General features: G+C 40.9%; 1 protein-coding gene across 1 annotated transcript; it reads left to right on the forward strand.

Moving 5' to 3' along the window:
* Nucleotides 1-654: 654 nt before the first annotated feature.
* On the forward strand, nucleotides 655-18,920 carry LOC149298642 (ras-related protein Rab-8B-like). The gene is made up of 9 exons (XM_089487116.1): nucleotides 655-663; nucleotides 1,877-2,000; nucleotides 8,423-8,483; nucleotides 11,227-11,287; nucleotides 11,652-11,729; nucleotides 17,858-17,947; nucleotides 18,109-18,174; nucleotides 18,385-18,435; nucleotides 18,828-18,920. The coding sequence occupies exons 1-9, from the start codon at nucleotides 655-657 to the stop codon at nucleotides 18,918-18,920; spliced, it is 633 nt and encodes a 210-aa protein (XP_089343242.1).
* The last annotated feature ends 1,146 nt before the right edge of the window (nucleotides 18,921-20,066 follow it).

Raw genomic sequence — 20,066 nt, forward strand, 5'->3', positions numbered from 1 at the left:
CAGTCCCTGGTCTTGTCTTAGATTCAGGATAGCTTAATGCCTACTCTATGCATGCTTAAATTCCCTCAATGTATCCACTAAAATTAAACTTCCTAATATTACATCTAAACCTCTGACCCTCCAGTTTTATGGCCTCTTGTTTTAAAGTTTCACCTCTCAAATAAACGTCCCACCTGTACTTTGGTAAAAGCCTTTAAATATAAATGTTTCTATCAAATCTCCCCTCTCTCTTCTCTCCTTCAAGCTATACATATTGAGACCTTCTTTGTCCTTCCTGCTTTTTCTGATGCTTCATTTTCTTAAATCGCTTACCACATGGCTTGTTCCACCAGTAAAGTCTTTGTATCATCTGCAAAAAGACATACCTTACAATTGAGACCTTTGGTAATATTTCTATTTTACGGACTTATGCATTATAGAGGGCCAATCGACGTATGTTTATCTTGCAATATGGACTCAGATGGTACTTTACAAAGTATTGCTTAATGAGCAAGGTTTATTTCAAGAGTCAGTGTGTTTGTGTGTATATGTATAGTGTAGGAGTCAGTCTGTGAGTCAGTGTATATATGTGCAGTGCATATATGTCAGTCTGTGAGTGTGTGTATACTGTAGTATCAGTGTGTATGTGTGTACATGTATAGTGCCAGAATCAGTATGTCTACTGTATTGTAGCGCCAGATTTAGCCTGTATGTGTGCATAGTGTTAGCGTGTGTAAATCTATATATTTATAGTGTTAGCCAGGTTGTGTTTGTTGGATAGTATGTGGATGTGTATTACGAGTATAGGGTTAGCGTGTATGTTGTTGTGTATGTTACAGTATGGGATTAGCCTGGGCGTGTATGTCAGCATACAGTGTGTGTATTAGTGTATGGTGCTAGTATGTGTGTACATGAACGTAGTATGTTAGAGTGTGTGTTAGTTTGTGAGCATTAGAGGTTAGCATGTGTGTGTCTGTTATTGTATAGTGTTAGTGTGTGCAAGTGTAAAAATAATGGTTAAACAAACAAGTACTTATGGTATAAAATACCCCTTGTCATGAATGCAGTTAAATGCAGTTCCATACAAAGTGGTGCATGACTGAAGAAAGGTGTGTTTTATGTGGTATTACCCCAATAAACAGCCTTTAACTGCATATTAGGGGGTAATATGTGAAAATGAAAACTGGGAAAGAAAAAAAAAGTCGGCTCCTAAATCTGTTGGCTGGCTGTTAGATCCAAACCAAATTTGTTGAGCCCTGCAGTAAGCATTATAGTAAAAGGCGCCGAATACTCAGATGCCAAACAGAGCCAGATGTTCTTTTTTTGAGATTTTCTATCTGGGACAGGACATCTGAAATAGGTTGTGAGAGATGGAACTGGTATAAACAAATACCTATCCGCATCCTGTCTAAGAGGCCATTTTACACGAAGCAAGAGTTGCTGCCGAAAAAATAGCATAACTGAGAATCAAGTTAACCCAGCAAACTATATTTCACGTATCACAAAGCGGTACCCAAACGCGGCCAATAAACTAGTTTCAAAAAGTCCCTCCACATGACTGCATCCCCCATGAAGCTTTGTGGTGATTGACCAATAGGGAGAAAAGAGCAGGGAGTGTCCGGCGCTATCTCCAGATAATAAATAGAAAACTACATTTCCCGTGCGCCCTTGCCTTTGCCGGGCGAATGGCGGTAATAGGAAAAGGTTCGTGTATGCGCGTCACCCGTCTCCGGGGTGACGCTAGTTTTCGAAGTCCCGCCTCTAACCTACCAGTGGTCAGGACAGTGGAAGGAAGAATGACGTAGATAACAGTGGGCCCCTCTCCTTCGTTCCTATTGGTCTGTGTTATCCCCGCGGATCAGTGGTAGCTTCTGCACCTTGGAAGGAAGGACTAAAGATGGCGAAGACGTACGACTACCTGTTCAAGCTGCTGCTGATCGGAGACAGCGGAGTGGGGAAGACATGCCTGCTTTTCAGGTTTAGTGAAGACGCCTTCAACACAACGTTCATCTCAACAATCGGTCAGTCCCTTTGCCACACCCACCGGCTACTTATACCCTGCGTAGGAAATGTCTATCCCCATCACTTGGATATAGCGCTCATTATGGTCCATAGCCGCCTAGACACCCCCTGCCCGTAGTGCTCTATGCTTAGCAGGCACCGGCTCCCCGGTCACCACAGCCCCGTCTCCGCTGCAGTCTCCAGTTACTCAGAGGAAGTTCCTCGCTCCCTCCTTCATTGGTCACATCGCTCTTACTGTCCCTTGTGTTTTGGTGCTGTTGCCCAGTTGGTTTCTCCTGTCCTTGTAGCCACCGGGCATTCTCACTGCATATGAGGTGGGTTCTTTTGGAATTCCCCCGAGCTCCGCATGTATGAAGTTCTTCTGCTATTTCTGACCACTAGCCTCGTATTGCTTCCTGTCATACGCTTCTCTGTGTAGCCGCAGGAGCGGAAACTTATACGGTGTATGTGTAGGTAGAAGTCTATTCAGCCATCCTAAATTATGGAACTGTGTCAACTCCTTTTTTATGATTTTACTTTTCCAAATCTCCAGCCTTCCTCTTGCTGGTAACTTTTTGTAAACTAATGTAATTTATTCAGTCTACCGAATGTCATGACTTCCCCACCAAAAATCAAGTGACAACGCGCAGCAGTTTGTATTACCAGTAGCTGAGTAAAGACCGTCATGGAGAACGCCGACACTGTCAGAAGTTGGGATGATGGCATGCTAAATACATTTTGGGTGATATAGGTCACTTTTCTATAGGTCCGTACAAACCGCTCCATTGCAGAATCTCCTCGTTGATCCTTATGGATAAGCCTGTCTGTGCTTATGTAAAGAGAGAGTGATTCTGCACCCGAGGGATGACTTTCAGAACCTTAGTGCTAAAGGCTGGTGTCCTTCTTTACACACGGAGGTCATAATAAAATGCTGGTGGTGTTTGACCTATCGGCTATCCTGTACCGCTGGTTAATTCAGTTTGTTTTAGAAGCATGTGAAGCTGAGATGTGTCAGTTAAAGCTGTCACTTTGACGGATGTGCCAGATATTTTTTGGTCCCAATTGTATAAGCGCCTCTTCGTGGAGATATATATATATATATATATATATATATATATATATATATATATATATATATATATGGTACAACCATTGGATGGTGTCCTTCCTGAGTTGCTGCTGTACGTTTTTAGGAAGTATCTCCCCTTTTTATATATATATATATATATATATATATATATATATATATATATATATATACATACATACATACATACACTATTTTAGGACAGGGCAGTTTTGATTGAATGTTGACAGAGGTGCCAGATATTTGTATGACAACAGACCTTTATTGTTAGATGTTTTGCTAGAAACACTTTTCAAACACACAGGAATGGTTCTTTTGCAGATTGTTTCATTGTGAACCTTCGCTTTATTTTTTGCTACAACATTCCACATTTAGAGCTTTGGTCTCCATGGTGGTCATGGTGGTTCTGTAATTTGAGTAAGTAGTCAATATGAAGTTTAGGGTTTGCCAGTGAAAAGTACGGTATGTAAGCACATACATATAAGAGACCAAATATACAATTTCTGGTTCAGTAATATTAATAAAGTCCGTATTAAGCACTGTCTATCAACAAAGAAGCATCTTCCAAAATATCTTTTCTGTAGCGTCGGAAGTGGACTACTCTTAGGCTACCATAGACAAGTACTAGATCTGATTTAACGTAACCAGCTTTGATTATGGTTATCTAAACTTTGTACTCTGGCTATTATGGATTTTTAAAGAATTTTTTTTTACTTAAGTAAGTAGTATGTTTGTATTAGTCACCCACCTTATGTGGGAGTAGAAGATAGCATTGGGACAGAAAAGTGATATCTGTAGTTCTGCCACCTGTTGCATAACATTTCATCTTCGGTAGAGTGAAATTGCCCATCTGAGCAGATTATGATTCCCTGTCTGATATTACGAATGCCCTTACTACCCGACCACTTAGTACCTTGGTGCATCTTCTATTCTTATAACAAAATAGACTGGTGCTGGTTAAGAGCGTGGTGTTGGGTTGAGTATCCCGCTACGTATTTCTATCTATGGCCGGAATGTGTATCCTCTCCGCTCCATCTGGTCCATATGTGACCCTTCTATGTTGGTCTAATAAGAGGCCTCAAAGTACTAGTTGTAATCCCGCAATAAGTGGTGCGCTGTTACACTTCCAATAATGGATTGTGCACACCTAAGCAAATCACCACTCATCGCTTCTAAGGTATAATCCACGATACCCAACTCTTTATGCTATTTTATTGTGATCTGCATGGTTGGATTCTATCAAATGAAGCTGGACTGTAATGCTGTCTGTAAATGACTACTTCTGTTTCTATGTGATTGAACATTCACTTGCCGAGATGCTGAATAATTGATCTTTATTTGAGCTATGTGTGCGCAAATGAGTAGTGGCCCAACATACAATCCAGTCCACAAACCCAAAATGGTACATACAAATTGAAAGATTTTACTGCTCCAAACAGTGCTTTATTCATATTTCTATTTTTTGATAGACAGTCTGCCATATGTCAGTAACCCTCTAGGCACCTTTATTCACGATCGCAATAGGATAAGGCTGCATGTATGCTTGTATAGCCGTTAAGTGGTGCGATGACTCATTATGACTGTACTGTAGCTCTCCCTCTATGGTAACGCTACATATACACCCACACTTACTGTACTGTGTTAATTGCCATGCTGTTCCTGTAAGCTAGCATTCTACTTTGTGAGTAGGCTTTGGGAACAGACAATAATTGCGTTTGCATTTAACAATAGGTTAAGTCTTTGAGAAAATCAAAAGGTATCAAACACGTTCGAGCTCCCACATCCTGCCTGAGAGCTCATGATTTCATTCTGGGTTTTTTGTTTTGTTGATATGTAGGCATTACAGGCTATACTTCTAAAATTGGCATTTTGTTGCCGACTAAACATGCACTTGTCAAGCATTCATACGTATTGTGTGGTTTTTACGTATTCATGGCGCTGCTTTAGCTATTTCCCCATTTAGTGAGAATTGCATGCGTGTGGGGTTTCCCAGTGTTGCCCTCAAGATCACTTTCTTGTAGCCCACTTCCTCACTCGAGATCCCATTTATGAATTGAAAAGTTCACTCTGGGTTTTTATTATCCCTTTTTATGCATTTTTATCACATATGATAGGCTAAAGCGTAACATTTCATAGGTAAACAGACGCCCTAGTTGCCCCCATAGCAGATATCAAATAATAGCATTCATTGCTGAAGGACTGGCAGTTGGAGCCTATAATGCTTGTTAATGGAAGTTTTGTACAAAGCTTGGTAGCTTCCTGTTACTACCAGCACTGGCCTTGACTTTTCGATACAGGCTAAAATAAGCTGAGTACATTTCCCTTATGAACTTCCATTTGTTTCTAAGCTGGGGTACTCCTTGTGCAACGTCATGGGTCTTGCATTTCATAAATGTTCTCGGAATAACCCAATCCCAATTGCATTATGGTTGAAGTTATATAGACATGGCCTTATGAAGTATAGGGTGTCACTATAACAATGTGTTTCTTTTAAAACCTTATAACCTAGTGTGATTGAACAAGTGTGTTTGAATACACATTAGTGTATCGATTACCAACCTATTTTCTGCTAGGATAATTCAATAATGTGTGGAATGGCCAGGTATTTCTGGCTCCTTGGGCAGCAAAACATTAAGATATTCTGGGCTTGCTTTGTGTGTGTCTGGCTTCTTGTGGTTACAGAATCCACTACCCCCAGCAAGATGCCCCTTGGGTCACAGCTGTCTTTCCTTTCCCTCGCTCAATAACAGTTCAGTCTTTTTATGTGCTAAGCAGTAGCTGAGCCAGCACGTTTGAGGGACTGTCCCACAGACAAAGACCAGTTCATATATGCTACTTGTCCTAGGGTTTAACAGTGGAGCTTGCGTTTATTTTACTCCTATGCTGTGTGTTGTACCATATTTGTGTATAGGCACGGACAAGTGTCTGTGTCCATGAGGAGATGGTCAACTCTGTGGCCTGCTGGTCTCAGGTCTGCAGTATAACGTTGAGGAAAGATATCCAGATAAAACGTTATATAGTCAGTTCAAAAACGTATCTCCAGTTAATGCAGCCACACATCTTATGAAAGGTCGATAAGAGATTGACCCTCTGCATTGTAGACCTAGTACACAAATAAGCAGTGTTCAAACAGTGAAAGGACGTCAGGGGGACCTGTTTATTCAAAAATCGCTCCTTAGTGGCTGGTTGACAGCCCCAAATTTCCTTGTGAATTTCTGTTTATTCTCAGAGTATAAAGGGGTGCTTCAAGCTTTCTTAATGGAAGCTTGGTGGGGTTGCTACCTCAGACCACTGAAATTCCTCAATTTACAGGAGTCATTTTTTTATTCAGTCTCCATAAATTGCAAATCAATAGGGAATAAGCTTGTGGCAACTCTTAAAGAGGGAGAATGATGATAGTTCTAGAGGCCTGCCGGGCTGTATGATTTTTATCTTAGCAGGCTTCTCTGTGGCCTCGTGTCTTTTTCTATTTTACTATTACGTGTCACTTATCTTTGGAAATTACTTTCTCATCTTTAATAGACTTCTTACTAGTCTGCCCTTTTTGAATTTTGCATAAAGAACTAGTAAACATTCACAATATCTTCCGTTCGAGAAGTCAATGTTCTCTTTCATTTCCTGATGGCATTTTCAGAGAACTGAGATGTAGCTAAAGGGATGTAGACAAGTGCAGATGATGTCCTTATGCATCTCAGCCTATAATCCAAGACCGGTGGCTGACAGAACCGTCTTCTCTCGATGCTTCCACAGTGAAGGTCACTTGTTTTGGCTCACAAATGGTAGAGAGTACCTGTTAAGATCATCTGTCAATCACTCAGATACTGTCTCAGCGGGATTGCTGACTGCAAGCAGGGGGTGCTGAAAAGCTTGTAACTTCTGAAGTATAAATTGCCTGCTCCAATTGTTTTTCTACAGAAGTTATTGTAAAAGTTTACACGTGCTGTATTCTGTAGGATATCTTAATGTGCATTCTTGAATTCTTCAATCTCTGGTATTGATTAAAAATGGCAACCCAGGTATTACACGCTGCTTTCTCCAAATTTCAGGGGCCTATGAAGCCAACTGGGTCTATTCAATAAAGAGACAGTTGGCAGGAGAGTTTGTGAGAGAATTGAAATGAAATGTCCTCTCCCTCATTTCACAATTCATTACAAAGGACGAGCTTTCCCTGAGTAATGTGTGAGGAAACTTTTGGAGAACTCTCGCAGATTTGACTATACATTGCATACATTACAAGTGCCAGCTAAGCTCTTCCTGTAGCAGAAGTGTTTTTCGGGTGGGTGGCTATAGTGAACAGTGAAGTTAAGAAGTTGAAACCACAAGTCTCCTGCAAACTCTGATACAACTTTACATTTAGTTTATAATCTCAGTTATGGCTTTAATAAAATTAACAGATAATATACACACGTTGACTTAACCCATCAATATTGGTACAGCTTTGTGTATGTCATTATACAACATATAAAAAACATCTAAATGTTATCACCCAGGGAATAAACCATTGGGTTTTAGATCTAAAAGTAGAGAAGCTAATGAATTCCTATTGTTTGTTGGATGGTTTTCTGTTGTATGTGTGCATTACATATAATGGGAATACACACCCTGGTTGTTTGATTCAGATTGTGCATTTAGTATGTGAAAGCAGTATACTCCAGGAAGTGGTCGCTTGTCTCTATATACACCGTGACGCATATAGGCCACTTCCTGTACCAAACAAAAGAAGTGTGTGTGTGTGTGACAGAATTACAAGAAATATTTGAATGAATGAGCCGCATCTAAACACTTTGACACTAGAATATTCAAAATGTATTTATTCATAAACCATTTATCACATGTTCAGTGTAATTGTTCCACTCAATTGGCCTTCTTAAGGGATACTATTAAGGCATTTCACAAGCTCACTCTGGGATTCTGTAATTTTTTCCCCCCATGTACTGGTGCAAATTAGGACCCATGAGAGCCCCTGGGCACTTAACTTTTGAGCCACACACAAAATCAGCTTATACATCACCGGCCTCTCCTGGTATAGTAGCCTTAAAAACTCTGCCAATGCTAGTATATAGTCCGTGTCATTGCGGCTGTTGGATTATCCCCTAAACCAAGCTCTTCTCATGGAGTTGTTCTACATACATTACTTTTATATTGGAAAGTGTTAGGCAGGGGTGGGCTATAAATTCTTCATTGCCTGAATTCATTTAGCTACACATTTTCATTATTGCAAGCCTTTCAGGTTTATGGATCGGGCATACCAAAGTGTTACTTAAGGAGTTTAAAAAATATATCACACACAATAATAAAGCCATGGGAAGTTGTGTATTGCAGAATTTAACTTGATAATATTTTCCATGTTTCCAGGCATAGACTTTAAGATCCGCACCATAGAATTAGACGGAAAGAAGATTAAGCTTCAGATTTGGTAAGCTGGTTTAAGATTTTTTTTTTCTGTGTTAAGTAACAGAAGTTATGCAGTTGAAATATATGGCTTTATTAAAAACAACCAAGAAAAATAATCATGAGGTTTGATTGAAATGCAAGAACTACAGAACTTGTAATGGAACACAGAAGTGCTAGTTCTCTAGGTAACTGCATATAGTGTGCTTGCAGTCAATAACTGCTCCTACTATGTAAACATATTTGTAAAGACTCATCAGCAAGGTTACGTCTCATCCCGTTGAGGAAATAGATGCCATATTTCCACCCTGGCTATCGTAATTTAAAACAAGTACACTAATGCATCTCTGATAGCTTGCCCTGGAAAGTGAGCAAAATAATAAAAAATGCCAAAACACATGAAAACGTAAGTTCTATATCTTAGAGCAAAGAAGGGATTGACAGTACTACAAATGTGAGAAGTTTACAAGATTCAGCAAAAGTTCAGGAAGGGAGTGAGTTTCAGAGGAAGAGAGCAGGAAGCCATGCCATAAATTCAGAGCTTCAACAGTTTGAAGTGGACCCTTTGCCTACAGGTTTATTCAACATACCCTGTGTGTATTATATAACAAGGCAAGATTTACTTAACATAGCCTTTAGAACAAGTTAAACTTGTGGATTCACTTTTGGAAACTTCTCTTTGAAAGTGCTCTGAGATTTCACCAATTGCCAAGCATATCCATGCCCCCCCCCCCCTTGTTTTATTACACAATTCCCCAGCTGTTCAGTTAGATCAGACCTGGGCAAAGCACGGCCCGCGGGCCACATCCGGCCCGCTGAATAGCTCGGACCGGCCCGCAAGGAGTGTCCTGGTGACTCACCAATGAGTCCGGTGTCCCCCCCCCCCGCCCCGGTCACTTACCTTAAACTCCTGTGTTGGAAGCGTTTGTCTCGGGTGCCGGCATATGACGTCAGACGCCGGCGATCAGCAGTGAAGCGCCGGCACCCGAGACAAACGCCTCACGCTTCCAACACAGGAGTTTAAGGTAAGTGACCGGGGCGGGGGGGGAGATCCTGAGAAGGGGGGGTTAGGGAGTTAGAGGGGAGATACTGAGAAGGGGGGGTTAGGGAGTTAGAGGGGAGATACTGAGAAGGGGGGTTAGGGAGGGGTGTCTTACTGTGTTTGTGTGTGTGTGTCTTACTGTGTGTGTGTATCTTACTGTGTCTGTGTGTGTCTTACTGTGTCTGTGTGTGTCTCACTGTGTCTGTGTGTGTCTCACTGTGTCTGTGTGTGTCTCACTGTGTCTGTGTGTGTCTTACTGTGTGTGTGTCTTACTGTGTCTGTGTGTGTCTCACTGTGTCTGTGTGTGTCTTACTGTGTCTGTGTGTGTCTTACTGTGTCTGTGTGTGTCTCACTGTGTCTGTGTGTGTCTCACTGTGTCTGTGTGTGTCTTACTGTGTCTGTGTGTGTCTCACTGTGTCTGTGTGTATCTTACTGTGTCTGTGTGTGTCTCACTGTGTCTGTGTGTGTCTTACTGTGTCTGTGTGTGTCTTACTGCGTGTGTCTTACTGTGTTCATGGCTTATTCAGTTATTGTAATAAATATTTTAGCCCATTTTTTAGCTCAAAATATTTTTTCCTTTTTTTTCTCCTCTAAAATCTAGGTGCGTCTTATCAGCAGGTGCGTCTTATAGAGCGAAAAATACGGTATGCACTCCGAAGCCTTGTTCATTTTGTTCACTTCTGTGCTGTGCTAATAGTTATTCAGGCCTTACTTATTCAAGCACCTCTACCAATGACGTAGGCTTGAATAACTTTATTAAACAGCACATAAGTTAACAAAATGGACAAGGCTTCGGAGTTTGTAGTTTGTAGAGGTCTGGCCCTCTAAAACCATTCCAATTTCTCATGTGGCCCCATGGGAAAATTAATTGCCCACCCCTGAGTTAGATGCTTACTTAATGTTTAAAACATGAAATGGGTTCTAGTAACAAATATTGGAAGAGTATCGTTACGTCTTTCTGTACTGAATGTGACAATTTGAAGTCATATACAGTTGTGTTTATTTATATATATATTTATATATATATATATATATATATATATATCGAACAATAGTTACCGGCACTCCAGGGACTTCTCCAAATCACTACACGAAAAACCCCGGTTTTCTAGTAAACGTTTCAGTCTATTTGATGTCCTGATGAAAGTCTACAATAAATAGACTGAAACGGTGACCAGAAAACCGGAGTTTTTCGTGTAGTTATTTGGAGAAGTCCCTGGAGTGCCGGTAACTATTGTTGGATATTATATGATTCACTGCTGCAGCTACTTGGCACCGGGCAGAATAGTGGTGTTTGGTGTGCAATTGTTGTTTCTGGATATATATAAATTTAGGTTTTCTTTTTGTTTTTTTTATTCTTTATAAAATGCAGTTACAATTTCAAAGAACCCTCTTTACTATGCATTATGAACGAGTGAGCACGTTAAGGAACTCTGACCTGCATAGTATGACTTCTGTTGTCCCCTAACTGAGCTATGCAGGTATAAGGTGTTTTACAGCTCAATGTCGTGCAAAGGCAAGAGCACCTCTGGCTGTAAGCTTGGGAACTTACAAATATGCAAACAGACATTTGTTTTGTCTCTAAACCACATGATATTTCTGTCCCCTTCATCCTACATAACTTGAAATAAAAGGAAATGGTATGTTCAATGTTCCCCTTTTCAGATTGCATCTGTTCATAATGTCTGTACTCCAAAAACTCTGAATTCATATTTGTTGTTTTCAGGGACACAGCAGGGCAAGAGCGATTTCGTACGATCACTACTGCGTATTACAGAGGGGCAATGGTAAACATTTTATAATTCCTCATGTCTTTCACTATTACCACCACCTATATATCTTCTTACTTCACTATATAGACTATCCTTATCCATACCCACATTTATATGGGGGGTTGTTGGTTTACCCAAGGTCTCAATTAACCCCTTACGGACAATGGGCGGTCCCTACACCCATTGAAAACAATGGATTTTTAACCCGTACATGTACAGGCTTTGTCATTAAGGGGTTAATGTAAATGCAACCCTGCTCATCTAATGCATCTGTGTAACTCTATAATACTGACCTCATTACTGATGTAACCCTCATTATCCAACATATTGCACACATTTGGGTGATATATAAATTGATTTTTCTCTCTCATACTTTCAGGGCATCATGTTGGTGTATGATATAACCAACGAAAAGTCATTTGACAACATAAAAAACTGGATAAGAAACATAGAAGAAGTAAGTGTGGGTTAAGCTGTGATGTGTGTATCGGTGTGGCTGTAGCCACCTGCAATAGATGCTTATGTAGCAGGCTGGATAATGGGGGAAGAAAACTAAACAAGTCATTTGTTGTCTATCTGAGCTCAAAAAATACATTAAAATATTTTTTGCCAAAAGTTAAAATCTCATTTAAAAATTTATTTAAGGTAATTTCTTTCCCAGGATATGTGGAACAATTACAGATTTTCCTAGCCTAGGCGTCAGAAAATATAGATTTTATTAAAGACAGGAGGCGACTATTATGCTTATACTTTCTTTACTACTCACAGCAGCAAAATGGTTAATAAACAGGTTAGGTAGAGAAGAAAAAATGACAACCAAACATGACAGGAACAATATGCTGAGAACCAATAATATGAATAGATAGGTATAAAACAGGTGTAATCAATTAGTCCCTCCTCTTTCGTGCTGCGACGGTGTATTAGAACTTGGAACGATGAAATAACCATAGGAATTCTGGAACGAAGAACTGGAACTATGAATTCTTGAAGAGGAACGATGAAATCATAACGGTGTAACGGAATAAACGATTAGGCTGAAAGAGAGAGCAAAGGGTGGGTTAAGGGAGGGATAATAGTCGCCTCCTGTCTTTAATAAAATCTATATTTTCTGACGCCTAGGCTAGGAAAATCTGTAATTTTATCTCAGACAGGAGGCTCCTATTATGCTAGTTTAAAGCATAAGTACTAATCATAACACAGTCCTAGAAACATGAGAAGTGGGTCTAAAATAAAAGGATTTAAATGTAGATTCCGATGACCAGTCGGCAGCTTTAAGAATGACTAATAGAGAGCCTCCTGCCTGGAAAGTCTTGGTAGACATAGCGCCCCTAGAAGAGTGTGCACCAAATATGGAGATGTCAATGCCTGCAGAGGACATGACATACCTCACCCACCTGGCTAAGGTGGCGGAGGATACTGGAAGGTGAGGTTTACAGTATGAAATAAGTAATTGAGTGGATGTAGGAGATCTAAATGGAAGCGTCTTTTGTTCGTAAGTTTGTAAGCAACGAACTACACATAATTTGGGATGGTCTGGGAAATTTGGATAGAAAATAGTTCTAAGGTTAGTCTTGGTACGTTTAACAATGTTAAATGAAACTCCATCTGGAGAAAAAGATCTAAATGATAAGTCTAGAGATTTAACATCAGATACTCTTTTAAAAGATATAAGACACAGTAACATAGTTAATTTACAAGACAGCATTTTCAGGGATAAATCAGGGTTATCATCCCAATTAGATAATAGTTGAAAAACCAAATTTACGTCCCATGTGTCAGTGTATTTAGGTAGAGGGGGTCTGGTTAGTCTGATACCCCTGAGTAATTTGCATATGAGAGGATGTTTGCCTACATGGAGGTGGTCAATGGGAGGGTGGTTTGCTGAGATAGCTGAACGATAAAGGTTGATGGTACGGTAAGCTTTACCTGCATCGAATTGGAAGGAGAGGAAATTTAGTATGTGGGAGAGAGATGCTTGAACGGGATCCAAATCCCGTTGTAAGCACCAATGAATCCAAAGTTTCCAGGCTGATCTGTAATTAGATCTGGTACCTGGAGCCCATGCCTCGGATAGTAATTTTTGAGTTGAGATCGAAAATTCTGGATTAGATCCGAATGCCCCGAAATCAACCAGGCGACAAGGGTCAGTTGGTTGGATAGGATGAGAGGGTGAGGGTTCCCTAGCGGGTCGGAAAGGATCGATCGGAAGTTTGGGAGGATCCTCGGGAAGTCTACAATCATGCTCAGGAGTTGTGGAAACCATGGTTGGGCAGGCCACCAAGGGGTTATCAGAACTAGGGGGTGTTTCTGAACCGAGACTTGGAGGAGAACTCGGGATATCATCACAAATGGAGGGAACGCATAGTTGGTCCCTGGTGGCCATGTCTGGAGGAAAGCATCTGTTCCTAGAGCCTCCGGGTCTGGACGCCAACTGAAGAAGTGTTGCAGTTGGCGGTTGAGGCGTGAAGCAAAGAGGTCCATCTGAAGGGGACCCCATAGGGAGATAATCTTTTGGAATGTTGAATGATGGAGTTGCCAATCGCTGTAATCGACAAGGAATCGGGAATTCCAGTCTGCGATAGTATTGGATAAGCCAGGGAGGTATTCTGCCTTCAGAGAAATATTGTTGTCTAGACAGAAATGCCAAAATTGTTTGGCTAAATCTGCTAAAGGTTTCGATCTCGTGCCTCCCAATTTGTTGATGTATTGAACTGCTGTCACATTGTCCATCCTGAGTAGGACACAGCAGTTGGTCTTGTGTTTGACGAAACTCTTCAGAGCGAAGGAGCCTGCCAACAATTCCAGATAGTTGATATGCATGTTGGACTCCATAGAAGACCATTTCCCTCCAGTTGAAGAAGTTCCGCAACGAGCACCCCAGCCAAGGAGACTGGCATCTGATTCTATAACAATGTCGGGAAAGGATCCGAAAAATCGCTCTCCCGTTCCAGGATTGTAATTGATGAAGCCACCAAAGAAGTTCTTCTCTGGCATCTGAGTTGAGAGGGATTTCGTCTGAATACCCTAGCCCTTCTCTCAAGTGTTTCGCCTTGAGACGTTGAAGAGCTCGGTAATGAAGAGGAGCTGGGAATATGGCTTGTACAGAAGCTGATAAGAGGCCTACTATGCGGGCTAGTGATCTGATAGAGATAAGTTGTCTGTTGAGAACAGATTTGATTTCTTTGCGGATGATTTTTAATTTCTTTGAAGGAAGGCTGAGAGTAGCTTCCATGGAATTGATAACAAAACCTAAGAATTCTATTTCTTGCGAAGGGAGTAGGATAGATTTCTGTTCGTTGATAATAAAACCTAGATCCGTCAGAATGGATAAAGTCCAGGTCATGTGGACATGTACGGAATCGAGGTTTTGTGACATTACAAGAATGTCGTCTAAATAGATGATAAGCCTCACTCCCCGACTCCTGAGGAGTGCGATTACAGGTTTTAGAATCTTTGTGAAGCACCAAGGTGCTGAAGAAAGGCCAAATGGAAGGCATGTGAATTGCCACCTTTGGCCTTTCCAGAGGAATTGAAGGTATTTCTGATGGTCCGGATGAATGGGGACTGTTAAATATGCGTCTTTTAAATCTATTTTTATCATCCAATCGTCTTTTAGTAAGAGGTCCCGAAGGAAATGTATTCCCTCCATTTTGAAATGTTGATAGCGGACATAGTTGTTTAGATGTCGTAAATTTATTACTGGTCGGTAACCTCCATCTTTCTTTTTCACAAGAAAAAGATTGCTGAGGAAACCCATTGAGTTGTGGGGAGCTGGGATGATGGCGTTTTTGTTGATTAGATCTGAGATTTCTATCTGGATGAGAGACTGATCTGCTAGGGAAAAATGTATTGGGAAAGGAAGGGATGACTGAATAGGAAGGGACACAAAATCTATTTTGTACCCCGTGATGGTATTGAGTACCCAAGGATCTAAAGTTATGGTGTTCCAAATGTGGGAAAAAAGGGCTAATCTGCCCCCTAAGTTTGTTGGGGAAGAAGGGGAATGATTGAATCTCACCTGAATAGCCACGGGATCTCTGGAATCCGCGTTGTCCCCTAGGTTTCCATTGTCTTCCTCTAGAAGGGAATAATGGGGAGGAATTTCGATGGTCTGATTGTGGTCTGTATTTGTCTGAGATAGAGCCTTTGAAATATTGTCTGGCGTGAGAGCTGTGGCTGGGAAAGCGGCCCCTGCCTTTCCCAGCCTTCCCAAAAACCTTTTGGGAGAAGGATTTGTTCAAGGACAGTTTAGCTTTGTCCAATGTAGAAAAGATGCCCACATATTTGCTGATTTCCTTAATGAACGCCTCGCCGAATAAACAGCCATCGGCTGATGGACCTGGTTCCTTATGGGCAATGTTCATTAGCAGTGGGTCCATCTTTAGGAGTATAGAGCGCCTCCGTTCACTGGCCATAGCAGTATTGGCGTTTCCAAAGAAACAAATTGCTCTTTGTGCCCAGCCTCTTAGGATTTCGGTGTCCACCGGGATTCCTGTGTTTGCCGATTCCTCTGCCAATTCACAGATCTTAGCAAGAGGACCAAGGATATCTAAGAATTTATCCTGACAGGACCTCATAGACCTATCTAGACCTTTCTTGGGGTTCTTCCCTGATTTAATGAGGTATTGTAAAATAGTCGGGTCTATTTCAGGTGTCAGTGACACTTTGTTGGAAAGTGTGGGTCTGGGGCACTCTGCGCGAAGCTTGTTTCTGGTTGATTTGTCCATTGATTTCCTGAGCCATGTCTCCATATAGTGAGCCAAATGGGAGGAAGGTGTCCATTCCGATGAGCGGGGATGTTTAATGTGCCCTGGGTCAAAGAAGGGCTTGCCTTTGGCATCACATGCAACATTTTCTGAATTATCAGTTGTTGCAACCTCCTCCTGTAAATCAGATAATGAGTCTGAATATACCTCATCTATAGTCTCATAGGACTTTGCATCCGAGTCTGAGGAATCATTGGAGGAATCATTGGAGGAGGTAGTGTTAGAGTCAGGTTTACGCCTGTACGCTTTTTTATCCCGTTTATCTTCCTCACGGGCAGAGGGTTTAGAGTGTGACTTTTTATAGCTGTGGTGTGACAGCTTTTCTGAGGTAAAATCACGTTCCTTTTCTTTAGATGGCCCTTTGGAACGTTTGGATTTATTTTCTGGGCTTTCCAGGCAATGTTTCCTCTTATGGGATGCCTTTTTTGACTTAGAAAACCCTTGGGCCAACTCACGGGAAGATTCCTCAGGTGACCAAAAGACCTCAGGGGTTATAAACTCTCTGTGCCTCTCTCTGGCTATGGAGATGGCTGACTCCATGGATTTAGAAAAGACTTCTTGCATTGAAGTCATAGCCGTAATAATGGCATTGGACACAGAAGTATTCAGAGACTGGTCAGCAGTATTAGAGAAAGGGCCTTCAGAAATAACAGTACCTGTGGTATGTTTAACAGCCTCAGAAACAGATTTCTTAGATAGCTCCTTGTTAGCCATGGTAAATGAATTAGTGTAGATAATATTTAAGGTAAATAAACACTGTGTGTAAATTGTGTCACAGGATTGAGCAAACTGCAACAATGTATGTTACTCAGCTAAAGAACTTGATAGCTCTGAGGGAGTGGGCGGGAATGCGAGTCAGCTGGGCACCAACTGAGGTAATCTCGCGGGGGGGGGGGGTTCATACGTCACGTGACGCAGAGGAGCCTAGAAAGGAGAAGCAAACGGCATGAAAATGGCCACTGCAAGGAGAAAGACCAGGAGATATGAATGCAGGGCAAGGTAGAATAGATGTTGGTCTAACCGCTGTGTTAAAACAATGCAGGATCAGACCGGAGAGGGAGTAAGCAGCCCTGGCAAAACATGCTGCAAATTGTGTAAGCTGTATGGGCTGTATGGTTTGAATAATGAGTTACCTCCTGTATAAATTGAATAAGGGAGATAAACCATGAATTAAGTACACAATTAAAATAAAATATATTAAATATATATATATCAAATATGTGCAAAATAAGAGTAATATTGAGGAGCACAGTGACAAGATACTTAACTCTCCGAAGGAGCAGCAAAGAAAGAGGAGGGACTAATTGATTACACCTGTTTTATACCTATCTATTCATATTATTGGTTCTCAGCATATTGTTCCTGTCATGTTTGGTTGTCATTTTTTCTTCTCTACCTAACCTGTTTATTAACCATTTTGCTGCTGTGAGTAGTAAAGAAAGTATAAGCATAATAGGAGCCTCCTGTCTGAGATAAAATTCTGATTACTGCCACTATATGTTTCAGTGCCAGTCTGGGACAGCTGATTTTCAATTACCAGCGGTACATTAACCTCCATAATTTTATATAGACCTGTCTTTGGGGTTTATGGGCTAGAATAGCAGAGTAGTAGTTGGTGTGTGTAGGTTGGGTACAACGGTAGCACTACACATAGCATATGCAAGATGGTACACAGACACATAATTTATCCTTAGAGAATTTTGCCTCCATTGTTCCCATAAGCCATCCTTCCTAAATTGTTGTTTTTGTGTACACAACCAAGTGGTTACTTTCCATGATTTAACACAGCTACTTATGTGTTTGACTCCTCTTCTCCCAGCATGCCTCCTCGGATGTAGAGCGGATGATTCTTGGCAATAAATGTGACATGAATGACAAGAGACAAGTATCACGAGAGAGAGGGGAGAAGGTAACAGCTGCCATCCATCTGACCACTCATTACCCTGCCACCACAGTGACGACTTCTTGGTTCTTCCCAACTCCCCATTATAAATTATCAGTTTATCCCTTATTGAGAATGTATGATGACATAATCTGAACATTTTGAATGTGTTTTGTCTTTGATCTTAGCTTGCCATTGATTATGGGATAAAATTCCTTGAGACCAGCGCAAAGTCCAGCATCAATGTGGAAGAGGTAAGGGATGTTAAACTTTCTTGAATACATTTGTTTGGATAATGAACTCTCTAGTTATGATTATGTAAAAGTACCCTGTCATGTACATGGATTAAAGTGTGAGCGTTATTCTACTAATCAAATCTATTTTATAGCACTGTATTACTTGCTGTCTTCATGTATATTTCATATCCATGTCTTCATAAATTGCTTAATTTCCCCCCCCTTCAGGCATTTTTCACGCTTGGACGAGACATCATGACAAAGCTTAACAGAAAAATGGTGTGTATTTATTAACCAGAAGGAAATGTTTATCTTATGTATACACTGGGCTTGGAGGTACTGAAATTTAAAGATTTGGTAATTCCCAGATGTTTTACCTAAACGAGCACTACTTCTCTCAGAAACAACACTCTTTACTGCTTGTCTGTGCGCCTTGAAGTTCTCGTGCAGTGGCAAGGTTTTTGATTTAACTGTGCTGACACTTAAATGGCACAATGACCCAAAGATTGGAGAGGCATGTAGTCTACTAGAATTAAAGTAACCAAAAAATGACTCCTTTAATCTGGCACCCACCATTTACAAGGATCCCTGTGTTTGGGGTTTAGAAGAAGCTTGGTGTAAGTATCATTTTGATTCTTTTAACTGTCTTTTTGTTATCTCTACTGTTGCAGAATGAAAGCAGCTCGCCCAGCGGAGGCGGTCCCGTTAAAATCACTGAGAAGTCATCCAAGAAAAGCAGTTTCTTCCGTTGTGTGTTACTCTGATGAACTGAAACACAAACTGGGGTATAGACTGAGGCACACCTGATCTAAGAGCTTCAGGCCAAGCACAGGTGCTGCACAGGCGTGTAAAGGGAAAAAATGCTGTTTGCTGAAAGCACCGGACATGGATTTCTGGATTGGAAGATTATTTGGGAAAGTTCGGCTCCTTACTCTTTCCTAAAGGAAAAAAACAGGAACAAGCAGACGAGTGTAAAAACTTTTTTTTTTTGGTCCCTTTACATTATATGCCTAGGTTTTTGCCCAGCATTTGGATCCACACAAAAGCCACAGCCTGAAGGAAATGGTGGCTTTCCATATATATATATTTTTTTTTTTAATGTCTAACGTTCTTAATGTCTTTAAAAATGTTTATTTGCATCAGCTTTTAACATCTAAAAATATCATGGAAGAAACAAGGTTTTAATCTGATTTTGTTTTTAATGCATTTGAACCCTCCATGTTGCATTAATGGAAGGTTACATAGCGAAGTGTTACGCCCCATCTGTGAAATGTGTGAACAAAAAAATAGGATTCCAGGTTCAGACCTGTATGTTGTGTGATATTGCCAAGTTATATGTCACATACATGCGCTACAAAAATAATGGAAAGAAATTCTACCTAGACGGAAGAATGTCAAGTAGAGCAATCCTGAGCAATTGAGACCCAGGCCTCTTGATGTCAATACTGCCTTTTGATTTTAAAGTCAAACAAAACTTAAAAACTGCTCCTGTCGTGAGATCCCACTCATTTTTATTACGATTCTGCCACTGAAATCCTCACTCCCATCAAACACTGCTGTGCCTTGTCATTTACATCATAAAAGTTGTTCACGTTGGCTAAAACTGCTTGTTTTTGGGGAATTTGTTTATGGTCAGCTCATGGCAGCACAGAGCTTCACTTGTGTAAGTAATAGTCCACACATGTAATTCCAAATGTAGAACTACTTGCGCCAGCTAAAAGTGTGTTCAGGAGCGGCTGTGAATGCATCCAGAGGTTTTGGTCGCATGAGTGGCTGCGTGTCGACAACTGCATTCAGGGTTCCATCCACGCCCTCCTGTTCCTGACGTTCTCACAATGCGGCATTCATACCTTATGCCACCTTTACAAAAACAAATTGTTTTGTGATGTGTGTCTGTACAGGAGTGTTAA

The sequence above is a fragment of the Sceloporus occidentalis genome, unplaced genomic scaffold, assembly GCF_023333645.1.
Source record: "Sceloporus occidentalis isolate IW3139 unplaced genomic scaffold, rSceOcc1.0.p SCAF_31, whole genome shotgun sequence".
Taxonomy (NCBI): domain Eukaryota; kingdom Metazoa; phylum Chordata; class Lepidosauria; order Squamata; family Phrynosomatidae; genus Sceloporus; species Sceloporus occidentalis.